The 20,914-nt window shown below is 49.6% G+C and overlaps 1 protein-coding gene across 1 annotated transcript; it reads left to right on the top strand.

Moving 5' to 3' along the window:
* The first annotated feature begins 6,279 nt into the window (after positions 1-6,279).
* KRT74 (keratin 74) lies at positions 6,280-14,259 on the top strand. The gene is made up of 9 exons (XM_005570941.3): positions 6,280-6,816; positions 7,453-7,667; positions 8,101-8,161; positions 8,638-8,733; positions 9,258-9,422; positions 10,092-10,217; positions 11,653-11,873; positions 12,348-12,382; positions 12,873-14,259. The coding sequence occupies exons 1-9, from the start codon at positions 6,346-6,348 to the stop codon at positions 13,070-13,072; spliced, it is 1,590 nt and encodes a 529-aa protein (XP_005570998.3). The 5' UTR covers positions 6,280-6,345; the 3' UTR covers positions 13,073-14,259.
* Positions 14,260-20,914: the final 6,655 nt, after the last annotated feature.

Below are 20,914 nucleotides of genomic sequence, written 5' to 3'. Positions count from 1 at the left end.
GAGGTGCTGAAGACAAAAGGAGACTCAGACTGGAACAATGAACAGTAGCCCGCTGATCCCCAAGCCAGAGAAAAGCTAGGTGGGGCAGAGTTCCTGGTGACAAGCCCTGTGGGTGCCAGTGAGTGGGGAGCTGGGAGACCACCACTTTTCCCCAAGGATCAGAGAGGAAAGACCCTGGGAACTGGCAGACAGAGCTCAGGCAGCCCTGGAGAAGGAGGCGAATGCTCAGTGAATGCTCAGGGAAAGGGTCATGGAGGCTCCCATGACGCTTTGTGCAGGAGGACAGCTCTGACCAGAGGCTCCAACTCACCTGTGGAACGTGAGCCCATCCCTGAGACTTAGGCAAGCTAACAGGGCGGCCCTGGTGGGGCGTGCAGGTTGTGCTGAGCACTAAGTCTCAGTGCGGGGGAAGTAGAGGCTGAAATCCAGCCATGCACCCTGGGAAAGGGCTGCATCTGCCCAGAGGAAAGGGCGCCTTTTTCTGATTGGCATAAAAGCTCCGTATGGGCCCTGCAACAACTTGGTTAAGCTGCTCTGATGTTTCTCTCTCCAGGTGGGAAGGGTGGAGCATGCCCATCCTGAGCTTGGCTGCAGCAGAGAGGAGGGAGATATCCATGCTGGGAAGAAGTGGGGAAGGTCCTAGACTCAGAGAAGGGTGCTTGCAGAGATGCAGCTCCCCTACGTTTACCCGGAGAGGTATAGGTAGAAAGTTCCATGAGACTAGCGGTGATAAGGAAACTGCCAGGTTTCAGGTCACTAAACATCCTCTGCTAAGTGTTTAATAAATAGAGGCTTACTGCACAATGTGCTCTACACTAATGTGACACCAAGAAATGGGAATTTTGACCATGCTGACTGCCCGTCTGGGATTTCACTCAGTACAGTGCCTGTAACAGGACAGGCATTGAGTGAGAGGGATTGGAATTAAATAAAAATTGATGCCATCCAGCCATCGGCTTTCTTCTCATAACCTGAGGAATTCATTTAACAAGAGTGTGTGTGAGGGGAAAAGGGGGTCTAGTAGGGATGGAGACAGGGATTGCTTGAGTGTTTAAGTTTTACAGGCTTGGTAGACGTGACTTCAGTGATCCTTAGGGTCCACTGGAGAGTCTGGTACTCAGAGCTCTGCAATATGGTGTGTGATGTTCCGGTGATCAAGGGTCCAGTTTTTTCCAGAACAGTCCAGAACTTTCCAGAACTTCTGTAGCACTGAAAGTTGGATGTTCTGGAAAACCCCTAAGCCCTAGGAAAACTGGAATAGTTGAGTACTCTACAAAACAGTATCTAGATACTCCATATCATCTTGCCTGGGGTGCTTTTCCTATTCCTCTGTGCCCAGAGTTTCCTATTCCCCCTCTCACCAACACGGAGCTTTCTGCTTCACTCTCCACACCCTCTCCGACTCAGCCCCCAGCCATGTCTAGAGCCCAGGATTGCAGCAGTGGGCTCTGCCCATGTCTCTGGTGCATATCCCATCTGTCATCAGACTCCTGGCACAGAAAATTTAATGTCAGGAAAGTGAAGGGTTTTGGGAGACACATGGGGGAAAAGCAGATGAACTCTATTGTCTGGGCTAGCTAACTTTGGACTAAGATGGAAACACAGGCTCCTTTCAAACCGGTTCAGACAGGCAGAGGGTATTAGGTTTCTACACTGAGCTTATTTTCAAAGGGAAATCAGATAACTCAGTTTTAGAACCTTTCCAGTGCTAAGGTGCTGTGGTTTGTCTCCAAGTCTTGTCCCCGCAAAGTTATCTCAAGAATCCTTCAAGCTTCTTTCTCTTTTCTTTTCTTTCTTTCTTTCTTTCTTTCTTTCTTTCTTTCTTTCTTTCTTTCTTTCTTTCTTTCTTTCTTTCTTTCTTTCTTTCTTTCTTTTTTTTTTTTTTGAGATGGAGTTTTGCTCTTGTCCCCCAGGCTGGAGTGCAATAGCACAATCTCAGCTCACTGCAACCTCTGCCTCCTGGGTTCACAAGATTCTCCTGCCTCAGCCTCCCAAGTAGCTGGGATTACAGGCATGTGCCACCACTCCCAGCTAATTTTTGTATTTTTATTAGAGACAGGGTTTCACCATTTTGGCCAGGTTGGTCTCGAATTCCTGGCGTCAAGTGATCTGCCCACCTCGGCCACCCAAAGTGCTGGGATTACAGGCATAAGCCACCATGCCTGGCCTTTCTCTTTTCTTTAATGACCTTGATCTACAGAATCTGGGTCCCTCAACTGTTGTTCTGTGCCCAGGAGCAGTCAAAGGCCAAAGGGCTAGAGAAAAACAACCTTCATTATTCGTCTTCAAACTATAGACATGATGGTTACAGCCATTGGAATTTTTCATGGGGCTGCTTTTTATTTCCCTCTGTTGAGATGTGCTCTGCAGAATGGGATTCTTATGCTCCAGGAAAATGGTGAGAGATTATGGCACAATTGACTCAGCTCCCTTGGGCTCCCTGAGGTACCTGTGTCTCCAAAGCCCTCCTCTTGTAACACAGAGCCTATTCCTTAACCAAAAGCACTGGCCCTGTGAAATCAGGACCCTTGCATGATTCCACAGTGTCTGCAGGGAGAAGGGAACTGTCTAGGCCTGCACCGCCATCTCTGCCTCCATCTCTGCTTCCCAAGTCGAGCCTTCCCTTACAATCTGCCTGGGCCTCTCGCTGTCTGAGGGATGCCCCATGCACCTGCCCCATCTGGCCAACTTTCCAGTTCCCAGCCCCTACCTCAGAGATCCCAGCCTCTCTTTTATTCTATTTTTCCGTTTCTTTTTAATTCAAGGGTGGAGAAGATTTAGGGTAAGCAAAAAGTAGATTTTCATGTACTTTTAAAATTCTTTTTAGATCAGAATTTCAATGAACAGTTTGTCTGAGTTACTTGTTCAAGCACATAATCCAATATAGGCATGTAGAATTAAAACTACAGCAATAACAACAGCAAAACAACTTCTGTATGTTTATATTGTTTCTCCTCCAGTTCAATTAACTTCCTAAAAGAGAAAGAGAGCGTCTCAGATATCTCCCTCTGTCTAGCATAGAGCTGAACACACAGTAGATGCCCAGTTTTATACACATTTAATGAACTAACTAATCTCTTCAGGCCTTGGGACACTCATTAGTCCAATGAACTCAAAGACCAGGGTGTGGTGTGTGATTACTAATTAAAGGGTATCCAACACAGTGAAGGCTGGAACTCTAGGGATCTGACTGCACAGGCCAAAGACAATTCCCCTGCAATTAAGTTCCCTAGGAACCAATTAGGAGGATTGCTTCTGTGTGGCCACAATCACAACACTGTTATCAGGAAATTCTACTCTGCCTCTACCTTTTCCTTCTCCATCACAGCCACACCGCCACCATCATTACCGCCACTGTCAGTAACCCTTATTGGCCAGCCTCCAGCACAGGGCTCAGCCCACAGAGGCACCCTTTATAATGAATACAAAGGGTGGCAGGACCCCTAGCCCTAGTCCTGGCCTTTCCCAGCCCATCACACACTTCTGAGTGTGGATGGACCCCGTTCATTCTGCTGCATTTCCCGGGCACCTGGATGTCTGCTTTTTGTTTACCCCAAGTCTTCTCCAGCCTCAAAGATCTAGCCTCATGCCTTTTCCCCTTTGTAAATGCCTTCTTGTTGAAATTCCTATCAGATTGGGGCTCATAGTCAGCCAGGTGGTGGTGGCACAAAGACTCAGCTAGCCAGAACTGTGTTTATTTCTCCCTTCGAGCCAGGCAATGAAGGGCCAGCTGCTGGGGATTCCAGAATAAAACAGCTGCTCATAAAAGCAAGTCTCTTCCTTCCCCCTGCCCATCCTTGCTGTGGCTGATTTTCTCTCTGAACCTAGAGTGATGTCTTATCATGAGCAGCTACCCTTTGCAAGTCCCCAGTTCAGCAACAACCTCCCCTTCTCCTCATGTCACACTTTAATCAAAAACAACAGAAACACAAGCACGAGGGTCCCAGCCCACAGCTGCCATGCCTGCCACATGTACCACAATGTCTTTGCATCTTTGCTACTAACTTCCATCTCTATCGTATAACATGATGGTCAGGAACGTGGACTTTGAAACCAGACGCACTTGAATTCCAGGCCCAACTCTAACTTACTAGTTGAGTGAGATGGGTAAGTTCCTCTGTTTCTTCAACTGTAAAGGAGAGTCAGTGAGACATCCCATATAGTGCTTGGCACAACGCCTGGCACATGTGAACAATAAGTGTTAACTCTTTCTGCTACTACCATCACTATTATACAACGATGTTACTACCACTATTGCTACTACTACCATAAGGAATACTTCCAGCCCCACTACCTCTGAGCCACTACTCTAAGCCAGCACCTGTCATGGGCATTGTTGGGAATATAAGTCTGGCTTCTGGAGATCCCCAAAAACCCTAATCAAAAAAAGCCATTCCTCAGTGCACCTCTGATCCATGGTTTGTAATGCTCTTCTGTTATTCCAGAGCTTTGGCTCTACTTTAAGTTCTTTGTATGGATTCCTCTTATTGGTCTGCAGGCTTCTTGAGGGCTGGGGCCGTAGGACAGTCACTCCCAGGTCAAGGAACTCACACCATTTGTTGACTTGCACACTCCAGCACAGGAAGGAGGCAAACCCAGCGTCTGGCAGCACCCCTGCTGTTGCCCTTGCAACCTGACTTAGAAAACCACAAGCAACCCCTTCAATTACATGCTCCTGTGCTCTAGGGCTAGGCCCTGCCAGGAGGACCCCCCTGAGACAGGGTTCCTGGGGAAGAACCTTCCACCATTGTCTTAGGGGCTGAGAGGAAAACACCCTGTGAAGGGGAAAGTCTTCTGGGGCAGGTTCCAGGCCTAAGCTCCACGCTCCCTGCCCAGGTCAGCTTCTCCTTTTCCCTCCCCAACAGTGGCAGCAGTTGTCTTCTGCCCTCGGCTGGATCCAAACAGGCCAAGCGTTCCCAGTTTAGTTATAGGAAGTGGTCAGAGTCTCGCATGAAGGCAGCTGCCGGATACCTAGTTTTGAAATAATTTTTTTTTTTTTTTTTTGTAGACAGAGTCTTGCTCTGTCACCCAGGCTGGAGTGCAGTGGTGCAATCTGAGCTCACTGCAACCTCCGCCTCCCCGGTTCAAGTGATTCTTCGGCCTCAGCCTCCTGAGTAGCTGAAACTATAGGCATGCGCCACCACGCTTGGCTAATTTTTATGTTTTTAGTAGAGACGGGGTTTCATCATGTTAGCCAGGCTGGACTCAAACTCCTGACCTCAGGCAATCTGCTCTCCTCGGCCTCCCAAAGTGCTGGGATTACAGGTGTGAGCCACCGTGCCCAGCCCGGAAATAATTTTTTAACATTGCACTGTACCCACACTACCTGAGCTATAAAGCGGTGATACTTCCTGTTCCAAAATTGAGTGCTCCCTGAAGTTGCCAGGAAACTGGCAGAACAGCCCCCCCTGAACCTGGGAGTGAAACTCAGGGGGTCCTTTTCCTTGGTGACTTCAGCTATGGGGTGTTTCCCCAGGGAGTGTGGGGGCTTATGTCCCAGCTTCTGCCTGACCTACTAGAGTAGGACAGATAATCTTATCCAGGAGAGAAAATCCAACTGGAGGAAATGCAGCTGGCTGGAAACGTTCTCATCGTTGTAAGGCAATGTCAAGGTCACTACCACACAGGCCCTGCCCAACACAGAAGGCCCTAGACAATATCCTTGATAGGGGGTCATGCAGATGCTGCAGAGTCGTTCCTCTTCCTTCCTGGGGTCCACTTCATTGCTAGACAGCTGTGGTCCTTAGCATGGCCCAAGGATGGACCCTGGAGCTTCTTACCCAGATCCAGATATTTGAGGACACCTTTCCAAGAAGAATCATCTTTCCATGTCTTCTTTTCCCAGACGTAAAAATTCCAGCTTCCACACAAGACCCTATAATAGGGAGATGGTTTCTTTTGGGAAGAAACCTGGGATTTTTCAGGTGAGTCTCCTCTGGGGAAAGGCAGGAATTTCCCGTGTTCCTTGCTGATAGTTAAGCAAGAAGGAGGTAACACTGGAAAAATAAAGCTAGGAGATCTCTTCAGGGGATAACTCTTCAGGTCCCTAATTAGGGAGCACAGATAAACTCCAAATTAGACCACTCCAGTCTGCAAGGGCAGCATATTCCAATTGCTATCAGAAGAGCTTTGTTGCTGCAAAGGACTTGGAGATCTCTGTTCTACAAATTGCCCATGGCTCCTGGCCCTTTAGCAGGAGAAAAGAGATAGTAGAGAGACGCCCTTTTCCGGTGTCCTGGGCCCAACAGGGATAAAAGGAGGCAGCACTCTGGGTGCCCCATCACTGTGTTCTCTACCCCTTGGCGACTGCTTTTCTCCAGCTCTGTCAACTCCACCTTTCCCACCATGAGTCGGCAACTGAACGTCAAGTCCAGTGGTGACAAGGGCAACTTCAGTGTGCATTCGGCAGTGGTGCCGAGGAAGGCTGTGGGTAGCCTGGCCTCTTACTGTGCAGCTGGCAGAGGGGCTGGAGCTGGCTTTGGCAGTCGGAGCCTCTATAGCCTCGGAGGGAATCAGCGTATTTCTTTCAATGTGGCTGGTGGCGGCATTCAGTCTGGAGGTTACAGCTTCAGGCCTGGCTCTGGGTATGGAGGGGGCCGGGCCAGTGGCTTTGCTGGCAGTATGTTTGGCAGTGTGGCCCTGGGGCCTGCTTGTTCATCCGTGTGCCCGCCTGGGGGCATCTACCAGGTCACTGTCAACAAGAGCCTCTTGGCCCCCCTCAACGTGGAGCTGGACCCTGAGATCCAGAAGGTGCGTGCCCAGGAGCGGGAACAGATCAAGGCGCTGAATGACAAGTTCGCCTCCTTCATTGACAAGGTGGGTATCATAGGAGGAGAATGAGGCAGCCCCCTGAGGCCTGAGCAATTTTCCTGCTGCCTGGGAATGGACTGCGCATTGTGGCTGGAAAGGTGCAGCTGGGCCTCAGGAAGGGCTTCCTCATCATTAGAGAAAGAGAGTAGGTCTGTGTGCCACGGAAGACAAAAGAATACATGAATATATTGGCTTCTTTGGCGATTTTGCAGAGAAGGATGGGAAGCTGGGTAAAAAGCAGCCATTCCTTGACAAAAAAGTGATGGGTTTCTTGAGGACGGCTGATTTCCACGAACCTGAAAGGCTAATAGAATCCAGCAGTGTTCAGAGGGAAGGGCTCATAGTACAGGAAAAGACCCTTAGTTGAGACATAAGGAAGGACATCTCCTGGGACCAGGGCCAAGCAATAGAAGAAAGCTGTGGAATCTCCTTGAGTGAGTTCTCACTGATGGCTTCTCCAGAAGGCTAGGAAATCAGCACTTGTAAAGGGTCTAGTTTGTGTGGAATGTCAAGGGTGGAGAGTCAAGACGTGAGCAAAATGACTACAACAATCTATGGCAAACCTGGGGAGTCAATGGTGTGTGTCCACGGGGCATGACTGCACCCATTGTGGTTCCAGTTGTCTGTTGATTTTGGTTCCAGGTAAGGTTCCTAGAGCAGCAGAACCAGGTTCTAGAAACCAAGTGGGAGCTGCTGCAGCAGCTGGACCTGAACAACTGCAAGAAGAACCTGGAGCCCATCCTCGAGGGCTACATCAGCAACCTGCGGAAGCACCTGGAGACGCTGTCCGGGGACAGGGTGAGGCTGGACTCGGAGCTGAGAAGCATGAGGGACCTGGTGGAGGACTACAAGAAGAGGTGAGCAGGCCCCACCCGACGGTCACAGACCATGTTCCCCTTGCCTCTGGGCTCACTTGATCTCTGTGCCATCATTTTTTAGGAGATGGGTGTGTACCTTCCAGGGTCAGGAGCTCACATCCCCTTCTCTGGCTGGGGGGAAGGGCCTATCCTGTTCGATGATAACTTCCTGCCTGGTTGATAGGAAGGAGTTCCTGTGTTCCTTGACCCACTGAAAGGTTCAGTTGCTGGTGTCACCTGGGTGTTTTCCTAACATGCAAAAAGTAGGAGGCAAGTGAGACAACTCAGGGATATCTTATTCCTGTCACTAGCTTCTTACTGCTCACCCCAGAGACCCTGCAGGGACCCTGCATCCCAAACATTTGCCTGGCCAGCAGGAAGAGAAAGTTCCTTGGCTAAGAGGGCTAAGGCTATCTTCTCTCCCTGCCGGCAGATATGAAGTGGAGATTAACCGGCGCACAGCAGCAGAGAATGAGTTTGTGGTGCTCAAAAAGGTAAGGGAGGGAAGAGCCTCCTTATTAGGGTCTCTCTCACCCCCATCTTAACAACCCTGCTCAGGACTTCAGCCCAGGTGACTGGGGAAGGGGCTGGCGCCTGGTGAGGGTGGAGCGAGTCATAGTCCTGGCCTCCAGTGAGTTGGAGAGGAAAGACACACACTCGGGAAATGGACAGAGACAGACAGAGAATTCAGGTCTGGGAACTGTGAAACTCTGGTCCAGCTCAGCCTTGCTGTGTGACCTGAGGAAACCTACTACCTCTCTGGGCTTTGTTTTCTCCAGGCATAACAGAGCTGCCACATCCTCCTTTCCCTATTCCCAAAGCTTCAGGGAGTCTGAGAAGAAATAGATATTGAGTGAGCTTTCCTTTGTAGGTGGAAAGTAGAAAATCAGGTGGCTTTGGGGCAGGGGTTGGGCAAGGCAGCTGTGGGATGAGGATTGCATCCACCAATGACTCTGGGGCCTCTTGGAAGGATGCAGATGCAGCCTACGCGGTCAAGATGGAGCTTCAGGCCAAAGTGGACTCTCTGGACAAAGACATCAAGTTCCTCAAGTGTCTGTATGATGCGGTAAGGACACTCCTGTCCCCTCACCCTCACCCTGACTGCTTCTCGACTCTTCCAGGGAGATGCCAACAGGAGAGGTTTGAGATCAACACAATGAAAGACGTTTTGGTGGAAAGGTCAAAATCCTGCACCAGGAGACCATGGAAGTGCAGGATGCTGGTCCTTGGAGGCCACACATGCAGGAGGAAATTGATCTCGACCACAATAGTGGCCTTGCCCACAGGCAGGAAAAGATAACCCAGTGAGGTCTTACAAAGCACAGACCCTTGGATTCTGCGAAATTGTGGGAAATGCATTCTTCACCCATCTGCATGTGCCCGCAGACACCTGCCGCTTGCAGGGGTTCCTGCTGCTGTGAGCTGCTCTCCCTCAGCTCTGCAGACACATCCCAGAGGTCACTTCTTCTCTCTACTTTGGCGCCGTGGATCCCAGCAGCCTATTGGGCCAGAGACCGTGGGCCCAGAAGACTAATGGGGCAGAAGAGGGAAGCCGGGGGTTGCTGAGTCTGTCTTCCTCTCTCAATACAGGAGATCGCTCAGATCCAGACTCATGCCAGTGAGACCTCAGTCATCCTGTCCATGGACAACAACCGGGACCTGGACCTTGACAGCATCATCGCCGAGGTCCGCATGCATTACGAGGAGATCGCCCTGAAGAGCAAGGCCGAGGCTGAGGCCCTGTACCAGACCAAGGTGGGCACCGCACGGGTCTCCTCCCACAGCGGCCTCTCTCTTCCTGGGAAGGGTCACCTCCACAGTGAATGTGAGGAATCCTTTTGTGGGCATGCTGAATGAAAGAATGGTTCCAACCAAGGCTTCAAGGACAAAATGAATTCTCAGCAGAGCCTGTTATCAAAGATAAATCATGAAACTGGTATGGATTGAATATATGCAACAGAGAGGATCCCTCACTTCTTTCCTCCGTCCACCAACTACCTGTCCCTCTCTGTTGCATGTGAAAGAAGTGAGGTGGTAAAACAAATACAGTTATAGGAATGGGGGTGTGCTGCCACAGGGCAGAGGGAGAATCACAGACTTGCAGGAGCGTAGCCATGGGTGAATTTGGTGGGGGGCGAGTGGGAGAAGGAGAAGCCTGTAGCTCTTTCCTGATCCACACGGGAAGACTTTCAAAAGGAAATGGAAGGCCGGGAGTCCTCTGAGTAATGGAACTATGCTTTGGGTAAACTGCTTTGGGGCTGTCAGGGAGAAAACTGCTTGCCTGGGCCCCCAGGACCCTGTTCCAGCACTCCTCTTCAGCTCCGTTAAATCCCACCAACAGCCAGGTGGCAGGGGTGGCTTATTTACAGGACCCTTCCCCAGTGCCCTTGTCTCATTGCCAACTTCCTATCTCTGGGAAACCAGATCCAGGAGCTGCAGCTGGCAGCCAGTCGGCATGGTGACGACCTGAAACACACCAGGAGCGAGATGGCGGAGCTGAACCGGCTCATCCAGAGGATCCGGTGTGAGATTGGGAACGTGAAGAAGCAGGTGGGCAGCAGCCCCACAAAGAACTCTCGGGTTCCACGGGAGGCTCTGGGATGAGGAAATGGGGCCTGCCCTTTGGGAACAAGCAAATCTCCCCTGCCAGGCTTAGGGGTCCCTTGGCCACCCACAGTCCCCCTTTCCCACCCTGCCTTGGTACTCCACCATCAGAGCTGGCACCCCGCCCAGAACTGGGAGGAGCCTCAAACCTATTTCTCTGGCTCCTCATTTTGCAGATAAAGCAACTGAGTTGGGAAGGGGAAGGGACCTGCCCAGAGCCCCCAGCTGGTAATGAATGGAGCTAGGATTAGAACCCAGGTTCCTCTTCTGCAGACGTTTTCTGTGTCCAGGGAACCTGCTCCATGTCCCCTTTGGGTGTCCCCTCTGAGGGCAGACCCTCTGTCTCCTCCTCCCACTGGACACGGAATGTGTGTGGGGTGCAGGGGGTATACATCAGGCACCTCTGTGGCCACACCAGGTTCCTGCCCTTGGAGTGGGACATGGTCTGGTGATTGAGGGACACAGCCGTCGATGAAGCCCTCCTGGGTTTCCTTGCCCTGTGCCACGGTACTACTTCCATGTTAGTGGGCCGGGGAGGGGGGCTGTCTTACCTGACAGCAGCAAATGTTAAACACTGCATCAGTGGGGAGATGATTTTGGAGGCTGGAGGATCCTTCCTGTGACCTCTGTGAGAACTAGGTCTGCTCCACTAGTGACAGAATTGCCCAGCGGCAAGATCTGAGCCTGTTCTCCTTCTGGTACCCCCACCGCCCTCCATGCTCTGCAGGGGAACACAGGGACAGCTCTACGACTCTACGTTTGGCCGATTCCGTGAGCATAGTTCCTCCCCCTCTGTTAGCACCAGGCATCGCAGTGCCCCCAGATGTTCATCAGAGTCCAGCTTCTGAGGTTGTGCCTATAATTTAGGGCCTTACCCTCCTGCTCTAAGGGAAGGCCAGATGTGGGAGCCTTCAGGCAGACCCTCCCCGGAGTGCTGGAGTCCAGAAACACTCATCTGGATGCTAACAGATCAGAAGGATCCCCACTGGTGAGAGGTCCTGCAGCAGGAATCTGATCGCAGTGGGACTGTGGCATACCATCTCATCCTCAGGGCCGGCCTTGCTGGGGAATCGGGTATGATTTTCCTGAACCTGGAGTATTTTGAATCTGTAGATGCTGGTGGCCTCCAATCTCAGGCAAACATCAACATTTCTTTCTGACCTCTTGAAATGCAACTGCCTCCACAGCTTCATGTGACAACAGCTTTGAATATTCCTCTGCAATAGAAAATAGAAGAGACAAAGTTCTGGTGTTGACTTTGCAGCTTTTACTCCTTGTCACCTAGGGCCCCGTCTGCAAAATAAGGGTGCTGTTCTATTTAACTGGTATGAGCTAAATGTAATTTTCTGTTCTGATGGTCTCTCTGTTCTTTGCCCTTCAGTGTGCCAGCCTGGAGACAGCCATTGCTGATGCTGAGCAGCGAGGAGATAATGCCCTGAAGGATGCCCGGGCCAAGCTGGACGAGCTGGAGGGCGCCCTGCACCAGGCCAAGGAGGAGCTGGCACGGATGCTGCGCGAGTACCAGGAGCTCATGAGCCTGAAACTGGCCCTGGACATGGAGATCGCCACCTACCGCAAGCTGCTGGAGGGCGAGGAGTGCAGGTGGCCAGGGTGGAGGGGAAAGTGTGAGAAGGGACTTGGGGTGGCTCCTGTCTGGCTGAAGGGCCACCTGGAGAACAGCATCATTAGTGCCAATACAGGCAAGGGATGTGGTGATTTCATGAACTCAGAGGCAGCTTCCTGCAGGGGGTTGTCGGACATGAGCCATGAGGCATAAGTGGCCATGTGCTGCTGTGAAGAGAACCAGGGGCTCAGACAGACCTGGGGCTAATGATTGGCTGTACAGCAGGGGCTAATTATTGGCTTTACCCCATGCTAGTGCTGTGGTCTCAATAAATCATCTAGTATCTTCAAGCCTCTTGTTTTCTCATCTGTAAGATGAAGGTGATAGTGTCAATTTCATAAGTTGTTATAAGGATGAGTTTAAATGATGCACGTATAAAAGCAGGAGCCCATTAAGGTTCAGTGGAATCTCGACACTGAGTTTTTGTCTTTCTCTAACTTTCTGTCTCACAGGATGTCTGGGGAGAATCCATCCTCTGTGAGCATCTGTGAGTATCTTGAGAGATGCCTTGGGTTGGGAAAGCCAGGGACCCTGGGACAAAGTGCTGTCACCTCCATTTACTGTCTCATCCCACCCAGAAGCTTCTGTTACTGTCTTGGGAAGATTCTTGGGCTTCAAAGGAAATGTTCTCCTTTTTCATCCTATGAAATGGTGACTGAGGTCATGCCCACCCCTTTCCCTTCCTGTTTCTCCCCTAGGGTGTTGTCATTTGGAGAAAGGGTTGGTGGACATGGATTTTCCTAGAATTTCCAGGAGGGCAGGGACTGTATCTATCCTATGGGGTCTTCATCTCACACAAAGTCTGGCCCATAATAGGCTCTCAGTTCATCTCTGTAGTGCTCCTTGACTACTGAGGGTCATTTTGAGGATTAAATAGAGTGTTGTTGTAGAGAAGCCCTTGGGGACAGCCTTTACCATGGCTATTACCTGCTGATTGACACTGCTCCTCTCCCCTGCTCTTGGCCCCTCCTCTTCAGCCGTCATCAGCAGCAGCAGCTACAGCTACCACCACCCCAGCTCTGCGGGTGCTGACCTTGGGGCCAGCACTGTGGCAGGCAGCTCTGGCACCACCCAGAGCGGGCAGACCAAGACCAAAGAGGTGCGAGGGGGAGACCTCAAGGACTCCCAGAGCAAGAACACCCCAGGCAGCACCCCAGCAAGGAAAGCCACCCGCTAGACCCATGGCCTCATCCACCTCAGCACCTGGAAGAAGAGGTGACTTTGCCACTCCCAGAGGTGTCTGCCACACCCAAGTTCCCAGCCCCTGAGTTTTAAAACCATCTGTAGTACACTCGACTGTCCGCATCATGGTTTAGCTTTTACTCTCAAACTCTGATTGACACAGTCACCTTCCCTGTTTCCTTAGGTCCCATGTGGACTAACGACTTGTCATTTTCCTTGCTGCTTTCGGCTGGCAGGAGGCTTTGGAGGCACAAGCCATTATAACCTTCTTGGCCCTAAGGAAGCGGTGATCATCCCTAGAGAGAGGGAAGGAGCAAGAGAGGACAGGGGAGGGGCTGGTTTGTTCTGTGCTTAGGCCAAATTAGCTATTGCCTGAGAGGTTTTACATCCCCTGCCAGCACGGTGGGGTGACTTGAGACCTGTAACCAGGTGGTGAGAAGTTAGACAGCCTTTACTTGCTCCACCAGAAACAACTTTGCAGGATGACGCCAATATTTAGGACACCATGTGTACATCTGTAGACCACCAGCTGCACCCATCTCCACAAAGTCAAGTGAAGGTGTACTGGGGATTCTCTGCCAGCCTGTGTCACCCAACCACCTCCTTCATTATCAACAATAGCTACCATCATTTGTCAAGCACTCGCTAGATGCCAGGCACCCTAGATGCATTGCCTCCAATTCTCATCCAGTTCTGCAAAGAAGATGTGATCAGCATCATTGGAACAGACTGGGAGCCTGATCCCAAGAGGCTACAGAACTGGCCCCAGTCACCCATCTACGTGCCAGAGTCGCACCTGGCCGACACCAGGGTCTATGCTCTTTCCGTGGCATGTCACTGCCTCTTTAACAAACGGACTGTCAATATCACCATTCTTTTTGATGAGAGCAGCGTAATTACATTGCCTTTTGTCAGGACAGTGGGTATGTGATTTGTCTTTGGCCATCTCTCTGAAGCTGTGTCCTACGTAGCCTCTGACTCTCAATTTCTGGTGCCATGAGCTGAGCTCAGTGAGTGGAGCTTGCCTTTCTGTCCCTGGGTGGTACTGCCTAGTCCAGATGTCGTGGCTCAGAGTGTAAATATTCCTAAGAATGGCGGCAACTAGTTCCTCTTTTGCTTAAGTTAAATACTCTGAATTTCTGCTGTATGTTCAATAAACCGTCCTTGAGTGGTGTCAGAGGTATGCTTCTGTCAATCTGTCAATCTTTCCGAATGTTCCACCCTCTAGTGAGGATGTACCACCCTCCATTTCTTCCCAGCAAGTGTGCAGGACTCTTGCCGGGAAGCTGCAGGCCAACTCAGATGAGGCTGCTCTGGAGGCAGTCTCAGGCTACTGGAAGAGACAGATACATACTCATGTAAATCAGGGAAGGGCAGCCTAGGGCAGCAATGCTAAGAAGTGATTGGAATGGAGAGGCTAAGCAAGGAAGGCTTCCTGGAGGAGGAAGACAGTTTAATTAAATAACCAGAAAGATGGACACATAGGCTCCTGGAGAGATAATTTAAATCACAGCAACATAGTAATTTGGACACAGGCTTTCATGTGTTTATTTAGTAGGGGGTGGGAGATCTCAGATTTTCCAAAGTCAGTACAGATTGGGTATACCTTATCCAAAATGCTTGAGACCAGAAACATTTCTGACTTTGGATTTTGAAATATTTGCATGTGCATAATGAGATATTTTGGGAATGGAACCCAAATCAAAACATGAAATTCATTTATGTTTCATATATACCTTCTGCATAGACTAAAGATAATTTTATACAAATTTTAAATAAAGTGCTCAAAAGTTTTGGAGTACTTTGGATTTCAGACTTTTGGATTGATTAGAGATGCTTAATCTACAGTGGGGCTTCGTGGATTTCCAAGTCCCTCAGCTGTGGCCGGCAGAGTCTAGCGTCTTAGCAGCTTTCAAATTGGTCTTGTGTCACAGGTGTGCCCAAAGATGTTCACCTCTACAGGTGTCAGGATAATGGGGATGGGCCTTGGGAGGATGGGGCCTCTGGCCTAAGAAGTGGCCTCCATTCACCTCCCTGTGCCTTTCATGTGTTAAGGAGGTCCTTGTCTGTGTGTGCCAGGGTGCAATAAACCGTGGGAAGCACAAGAGCCCAAGACTGTTCTGGGCTTTCTGCCCAAATGTCTCCCTCTGATGTCACCACTGCCGCCACTGTGGATACTGAACTAGTGCTCTGGGAGTTATGGGAAGCTCTATTCCAGCTCTACCACTAACTAGTCACCTGTTATACACAGTGGTTCTTAACCTTGTAAGTCATGAACCTTTTGAGGACTTATGAAAGCCATGGATCTTTCCCCTGAAATGTGGACAGAGTCTACTGCATGTCCAGAGGTTCACAGATCCCCACAGCCCATCCACGAATTCCCTGGGTCATGCGCCCCAGGTTAAGAGCCTTTGGACCAGATACCCTTAAGGCCCTTCTTAGCATTGATGCTCTGTCTTTCCCAAAAGACCTCATTCCCAGTGAGGGACCCAGTAAGAGGGGCTGAGGTGAGAAAGGGAATGAGACCCACAACCTGAAATAGCCTTTGGAGAAATATTAATACATGAGCCTCCGTGAAATCACCTCTCAGGGCTGCTGTGCAGCATGCCCCTGACTACCGGGCACACCTGAGCTGGTGCTGTTGGGCTGTGACGGCTGCACGTGCGTGTGGCTCTGGATGCAGGGATGAAGGGCTAAGCAGATGTGATACAGTGTGTCCTCTGTTAGAGTGCTGAGGTGGGCAGTAGGAGCAGCTTCTCTGGCTGCAGCTTATCCACCTGAGAAATGAGAGATTCTCTGCCACCTGGGATTATGAAGACGCTGAGAGGTGCACAGGAGTGACTGTGCTCTTGCTTTTGGACTCAGTTAGAGAGTCCTTTGAAGCTTGAGAAATCATGGAGGCAGGACCGCAGGCGATTGTTAATTTCAATTATTTATAGTTATGGCCATTTTGACCCAGGTACCAGGACCATTCAATAGGGGAAAGAATAGTTTCTTCAACAAACGGCGCTGAGACAGTGAGGTATTCACATACCAGAGAATGAGGTTGAATCTCTATTTTACACCATATACAAAAATTAATGAAAGTGAATCAACAACCTAAATATAAGAGCTAAAACCATAAAACTCGTGGAAAAAATTTAGAGGGAAATCTTTGTGACCTTGATTTGGCAATGAATTCTTAGATATGACACCCAAAGCACAAGCAACACAAGAGAAACTAGATAAATTGGACTTCCTCAAAGTTAAAAAACTTCTTTACAGTAAGGGACATTATCAAGAAAGTGAAAAGACAACCTACCAAATGAAAGAAAATATTGGAAAATCATAGAGCTGATAAGGGTCTAGTATCCAGAATATATAAAGTACTCTTGCAACTCAACGATAAAAAAACAACTCAGTTAACAAAAGAGCAAGTAATTTTAATAAATTTACTTTAGAAGATACACAATGACCAAGAAGCACAGGAAAAGATGCTCAACATAATTAGTCATCAGGGAAATGTAAACCAAAACCATAACTAGGCACCAGTTTATACCCACTAGGATGATTTATAATAAAAATAACAGAAAATAATGAATGCCATGAGATTGTAGAGAAATTTGAACATTCATACATTGCTGTTGGAAATGTAAACTGGTTCAGTCACTGTGGAAAAGTCCGGCAATTCCTCAAAGAGTTAAACAGATTTGCCATATGACCCAGCAATTCCACTCCTAGATATAAAGCCAAAATAATTGAAAACATGGCTGAGCCCAGTGGCTCATCCCTGTAATCCCAGCACTTTGGGAGGCAGAGGCTGCAGGGCTGCTTGAACCCAAGAGTCTGAGATCAACCTGGGCAAGGGAAGTTGCCCTTGGGCAATCCAGGGCAAGGGAGACAGGGAGACCTTGTCTCTTAAATAAAAAAAAGCTAGGTATGGTGATGCATGCCTGTGGTGCCAGCTACTTGGGAGGCTGAGCTGGGAGGATCACTTGGACCTGGGAATTCAGGGCTGCAGTAAGCCGTGATTGTGCCACTGCACTCCAGCCTGGGTGGCAGAACAAGACCCTGTCTCATTAAAAAAAAAAATTAAAACCAGGTGCTCAAACATACACACGCACATGCATGTTCACAGCAGCACTATTCACCATAGCCAAATGTGGAAACAGCTCAAAAGTCCATCAATAAAAGAAAAAAAAAATTGTGGTATATACTTTCAACAGAATATCATTCAGCCACAAAAAGGAATGACTTAGTGATATATGCTGCAATGTGGATGAATCTCAAAAACATTATGCTAAGGGAAAGAAGCCAAACAAACAAACAAAAAACCCCCACACATTATATACTTCCATTTACATGAAGTGTCTAGAATAGGTAAATTCATACAGATAGAATGCAAATTTGTGGTTGCAGGAGTTGGGGAAGGGGAAATGGGGCGAGTGCTAGTGGGCACAGGACTTTCTTTTGGGGTAATGACAATTTTTAGAACTAGACAGAGGTTATGGTTGTACTACATGATGAACATACTAAATGCCACTGAATTGCTCACTTTGAGTGAGCAATTTTATGTTATGTGAACCCCAATAAAAATTAAATTAAATTTGGGAGTGCAGCAGAGAAAAAGCCAGAGAAACCGTATCCCTGGACTTCGCTCTCAGCCTTCCCTACCACGTGGCAAATCACAGCCTGGCATAAAGGGGCCAGCAGGGGGACAGACACCACTTACCCTCATTTTGACTGGCCAAGGCAAGCCTGGGGGAGCTGGACTTTTGATGGCCAAGAGCTGACCATGTCTCTGGACACTTGGCCGCCACCCAGCTGAGGGCAACCACTGGTTCTCTCTTGGCTAATTAAGTGCTTGCTTAACTAACCACCTGAGTCTCAGACTTTGGTCATGAAGAGCAACTCAGTGCCCTTGAGTGGCTCTCATAGCCCTTGCTGATGCCTGTTGAGCCCTTGCTGATGCCACGTGAGGCCAACAAACTGCAATATTTCTTTTCTTTGCCAGGGTCATGGCCTCTGCACAGTGGCTTGGATTAGGATTTTAAGTGGACACTCAAAATCTTGTTTAAGTTCCCAAACTCACTATCTTGGTTCATTAGCTCAAGTGAGCACAAAACCCAGGTGCTACTGGAATCTTCTCCCCACCTGGGATTTAACGAAAGCTACAAGGATCTGCAATGGCAGATCTATCTGCTGGACTGAGAAGTTCTCAAAGGCAGGCTGGTGTCTTCCTCTATCCCAGTATGTGACAAATGCTTGGCACACAGAGGCTGATTAGTAAATGTCAAATGGATCACGGAACGCAAAAGAATATGGCAATCAGTGTCTGTGCACTGTCTCCTGGGTCCTCATCCACCCTTTCCTGCAGCTTCTTCCTATGCCTCTCCCTCTGCCTCTGACCTTCCCATTTTCTGATTTTTCTAAACATTCTCTATAGGTTCCAAACTTGGTATAGCAGGAGGCTTTAACTGAGTAATCTGTGTTCATTGGGAGAGAAAGTCTCATTGAAATGCATCCTCCATGACCTTGAAAAGTCACCTTGGCCATGCTCCTGCCCTGGGGAAGGGATGTTCTTTCAGGTCTAAGCTGTCATGACTTCTCCTGCTTTCATGGTCTCAGAGATGTTAAATGAATGAATAAATGAATTTGATTCCCTCACTTGGTCACCAGCTGGGAGTCACTGCATTGCTGCCTCCCCTCATGCCTATTATTGAAAAAGAATATATTGAAAATATATGAAAAAGGGACAATCAGTTCCCTCTTAGAAACCACTAATGGAGGATAATGGAGACTCAGGGGTCTGAAAGCAACAGCTAATAGAAGATGGGAGCAATTATCAGGTGCACTGTCATCAGAAACCCATGTACACATGCATAGACATGAGGCTGTAGGTCCACAAAGCTGATGTCTATGGAAGATGCAAAACATTTAACGGCTGATACAAGCAGGCACTGACCAGTCAGAGATATCAGCCATGGACAATGAGGACAGCCATGTTCATAATGGCTGGATACCTGTTCTGCTCCCAGCCACTCACATACAGATGTGCACACACATCTTCTGATATGCCTTGGAACATATGTCAGCTGGTAAGACATGCAGCGCTCACAGTTCATGCATCAAGCCCTGGAGCCTTTGGCCATTTTGGGGTGGAGGGATGCACCCAGAACCTGAGCAGCAGGAGGTGCAGCCTCACACTGACAGGGAAGGGGTGGATACCAGGGGAATTCGGGAGGGCTTAGGGGAGGCTTATTGGAGTAGCTATGTCCTCCGTGGTAGGCAGGAGGCTGGGAGAATAGCCCAGAGCATGACATCAGGGAAAAGGAAGCTGCCCGTAAGAAACATGCCAGGGCCTCACAAGCATCCCCAACCCCATCCTCACCCAGGTCCTGAAATCACATCTATTTTCTCCAAAAGAGCAAAGAAGGCTGAAAAGGGGACTGAGGGGTCAGATGTGGCTGGCTGGAGGGTTGTGACAGGAAGACAGGAGTGTGTGAAATGTCGATCCTGGAAACCATGGGTTTATAGGGTGGGCTGGTGGGAGGACCACCCAAGAGGCTGCTGCCAGAATTCCAGAGGGGAGAGGATGAGGGGCAGCCTGGGCCATGCCTTGGCAATAGATGCAGAACAACTGCCTTAAGAGACGGTAGGTGACTTCTTGAGGGTGGGGAGCACCTGGGTGAGTGGGGGTGTGGGCACTCATCGGGTGGGAGGGCACATTAGGGATAGAAAGTGATGAGCTCAGCTTTTCACACTGTGGTTCAGGTGTCAGAGGGACAGGAAAGAGCAGAGACCAGAGCTGGTGAGGGTTAGAGGTGGGCATGCTCACCTGGGAACAGGACACACAGGGGCACTAGACATTTACACTCAAGAAAGCCAGGATGGTGTGGAGGCTAAGGGCACAGACTGTAGCCAGCCTGCCTGGGTTTGAACCCTGGCTCAAATCCTGGTTGAGGGCTGGGCTCGGTGGTTCATGCCTGCAATCCCAGCACTTTGGGAGGCCAGGGTGGGCGGATCACTTGAGGTCAAGAGTTCGAGAGCAGCCAGGCCAACATGGTGAAACCCCATCTCTTCTAAAGTACAAAAATTAGCCGGGTGTGGTGACGCACACCTGTAATCCCAGCTACTCGGGAGGCTGAGGCAGGAGAATCGCTTGAACCTTGGAGGTGGAGGTTGCAGTGAACTGAGATCGTGCCACTGCACTTCCGCCTAGGCGACAGAAAAAAAAAAAATCCTGGTTGAGCTACTCTCTTGAGTAAGCTGCTTAACTTCCTGTGTCTCAGCATCTTCATCTGTAAAGTGAGGACAATAATGGTATCTACCTCATAGGACTGTTGTGAGAATTATGTGAATTAATATATGTGAAGCGCTTAGAAGGATGCCTCACAGCATTCACATTGTATATGTGTTAACCACTACTATTATTATCATTGTCACCATTATTCTTATTTACAAGGTGCCTCCCAACCACCTTGGGGAGTAGGTGGAGCAGGTGTTGGTACCCCCATTTTTAGGGATGTGAAAACAGAGGCTTAGGAAGGTAGGAGACCTTCCCACAGTCATATGGTTCGTGAGTGGCCAAGACAAGACTGGGACTTGGGTCCTCAGAGTCTCAAGTCCATGCACTTCACTAGAGGCTTGGCGTGGGGCTGGAGCATGGCTCAAAGGAGGTGCTCCCAGCCATGGAGCTGAGTGAGGAGGAAAAGAGGAGAGGGGCAGCCCCAGATGACCCTTCTCTGTCAGAAATATGGCAGAATGGGAGGGGAGCCATGCCTGGCAGGACAGCCCTCCTGTCCTTTATATCCTAGCTCCTCTGGGGTGGGTACACCCGCAGCCTTGGCAGCTGCAA

The sequence above is a fragment of the Macaca fascicularis genome, chromosome 11 (assembly GCF_037993035.2).
Source record: "Macaca fascicularis isolate 582-1 chromosome 11, T2T-MFA8v1.1".
Classification (NCBI taxonomy): Eukaryota; Metazoa; Chordata; class Mammalia; order Primates; family Cercopithecidae; genus Macaca; species Macaca fascicularis.
This window is presented reverse-complemented; position numbering and strand designations above follow the sequence as displayed.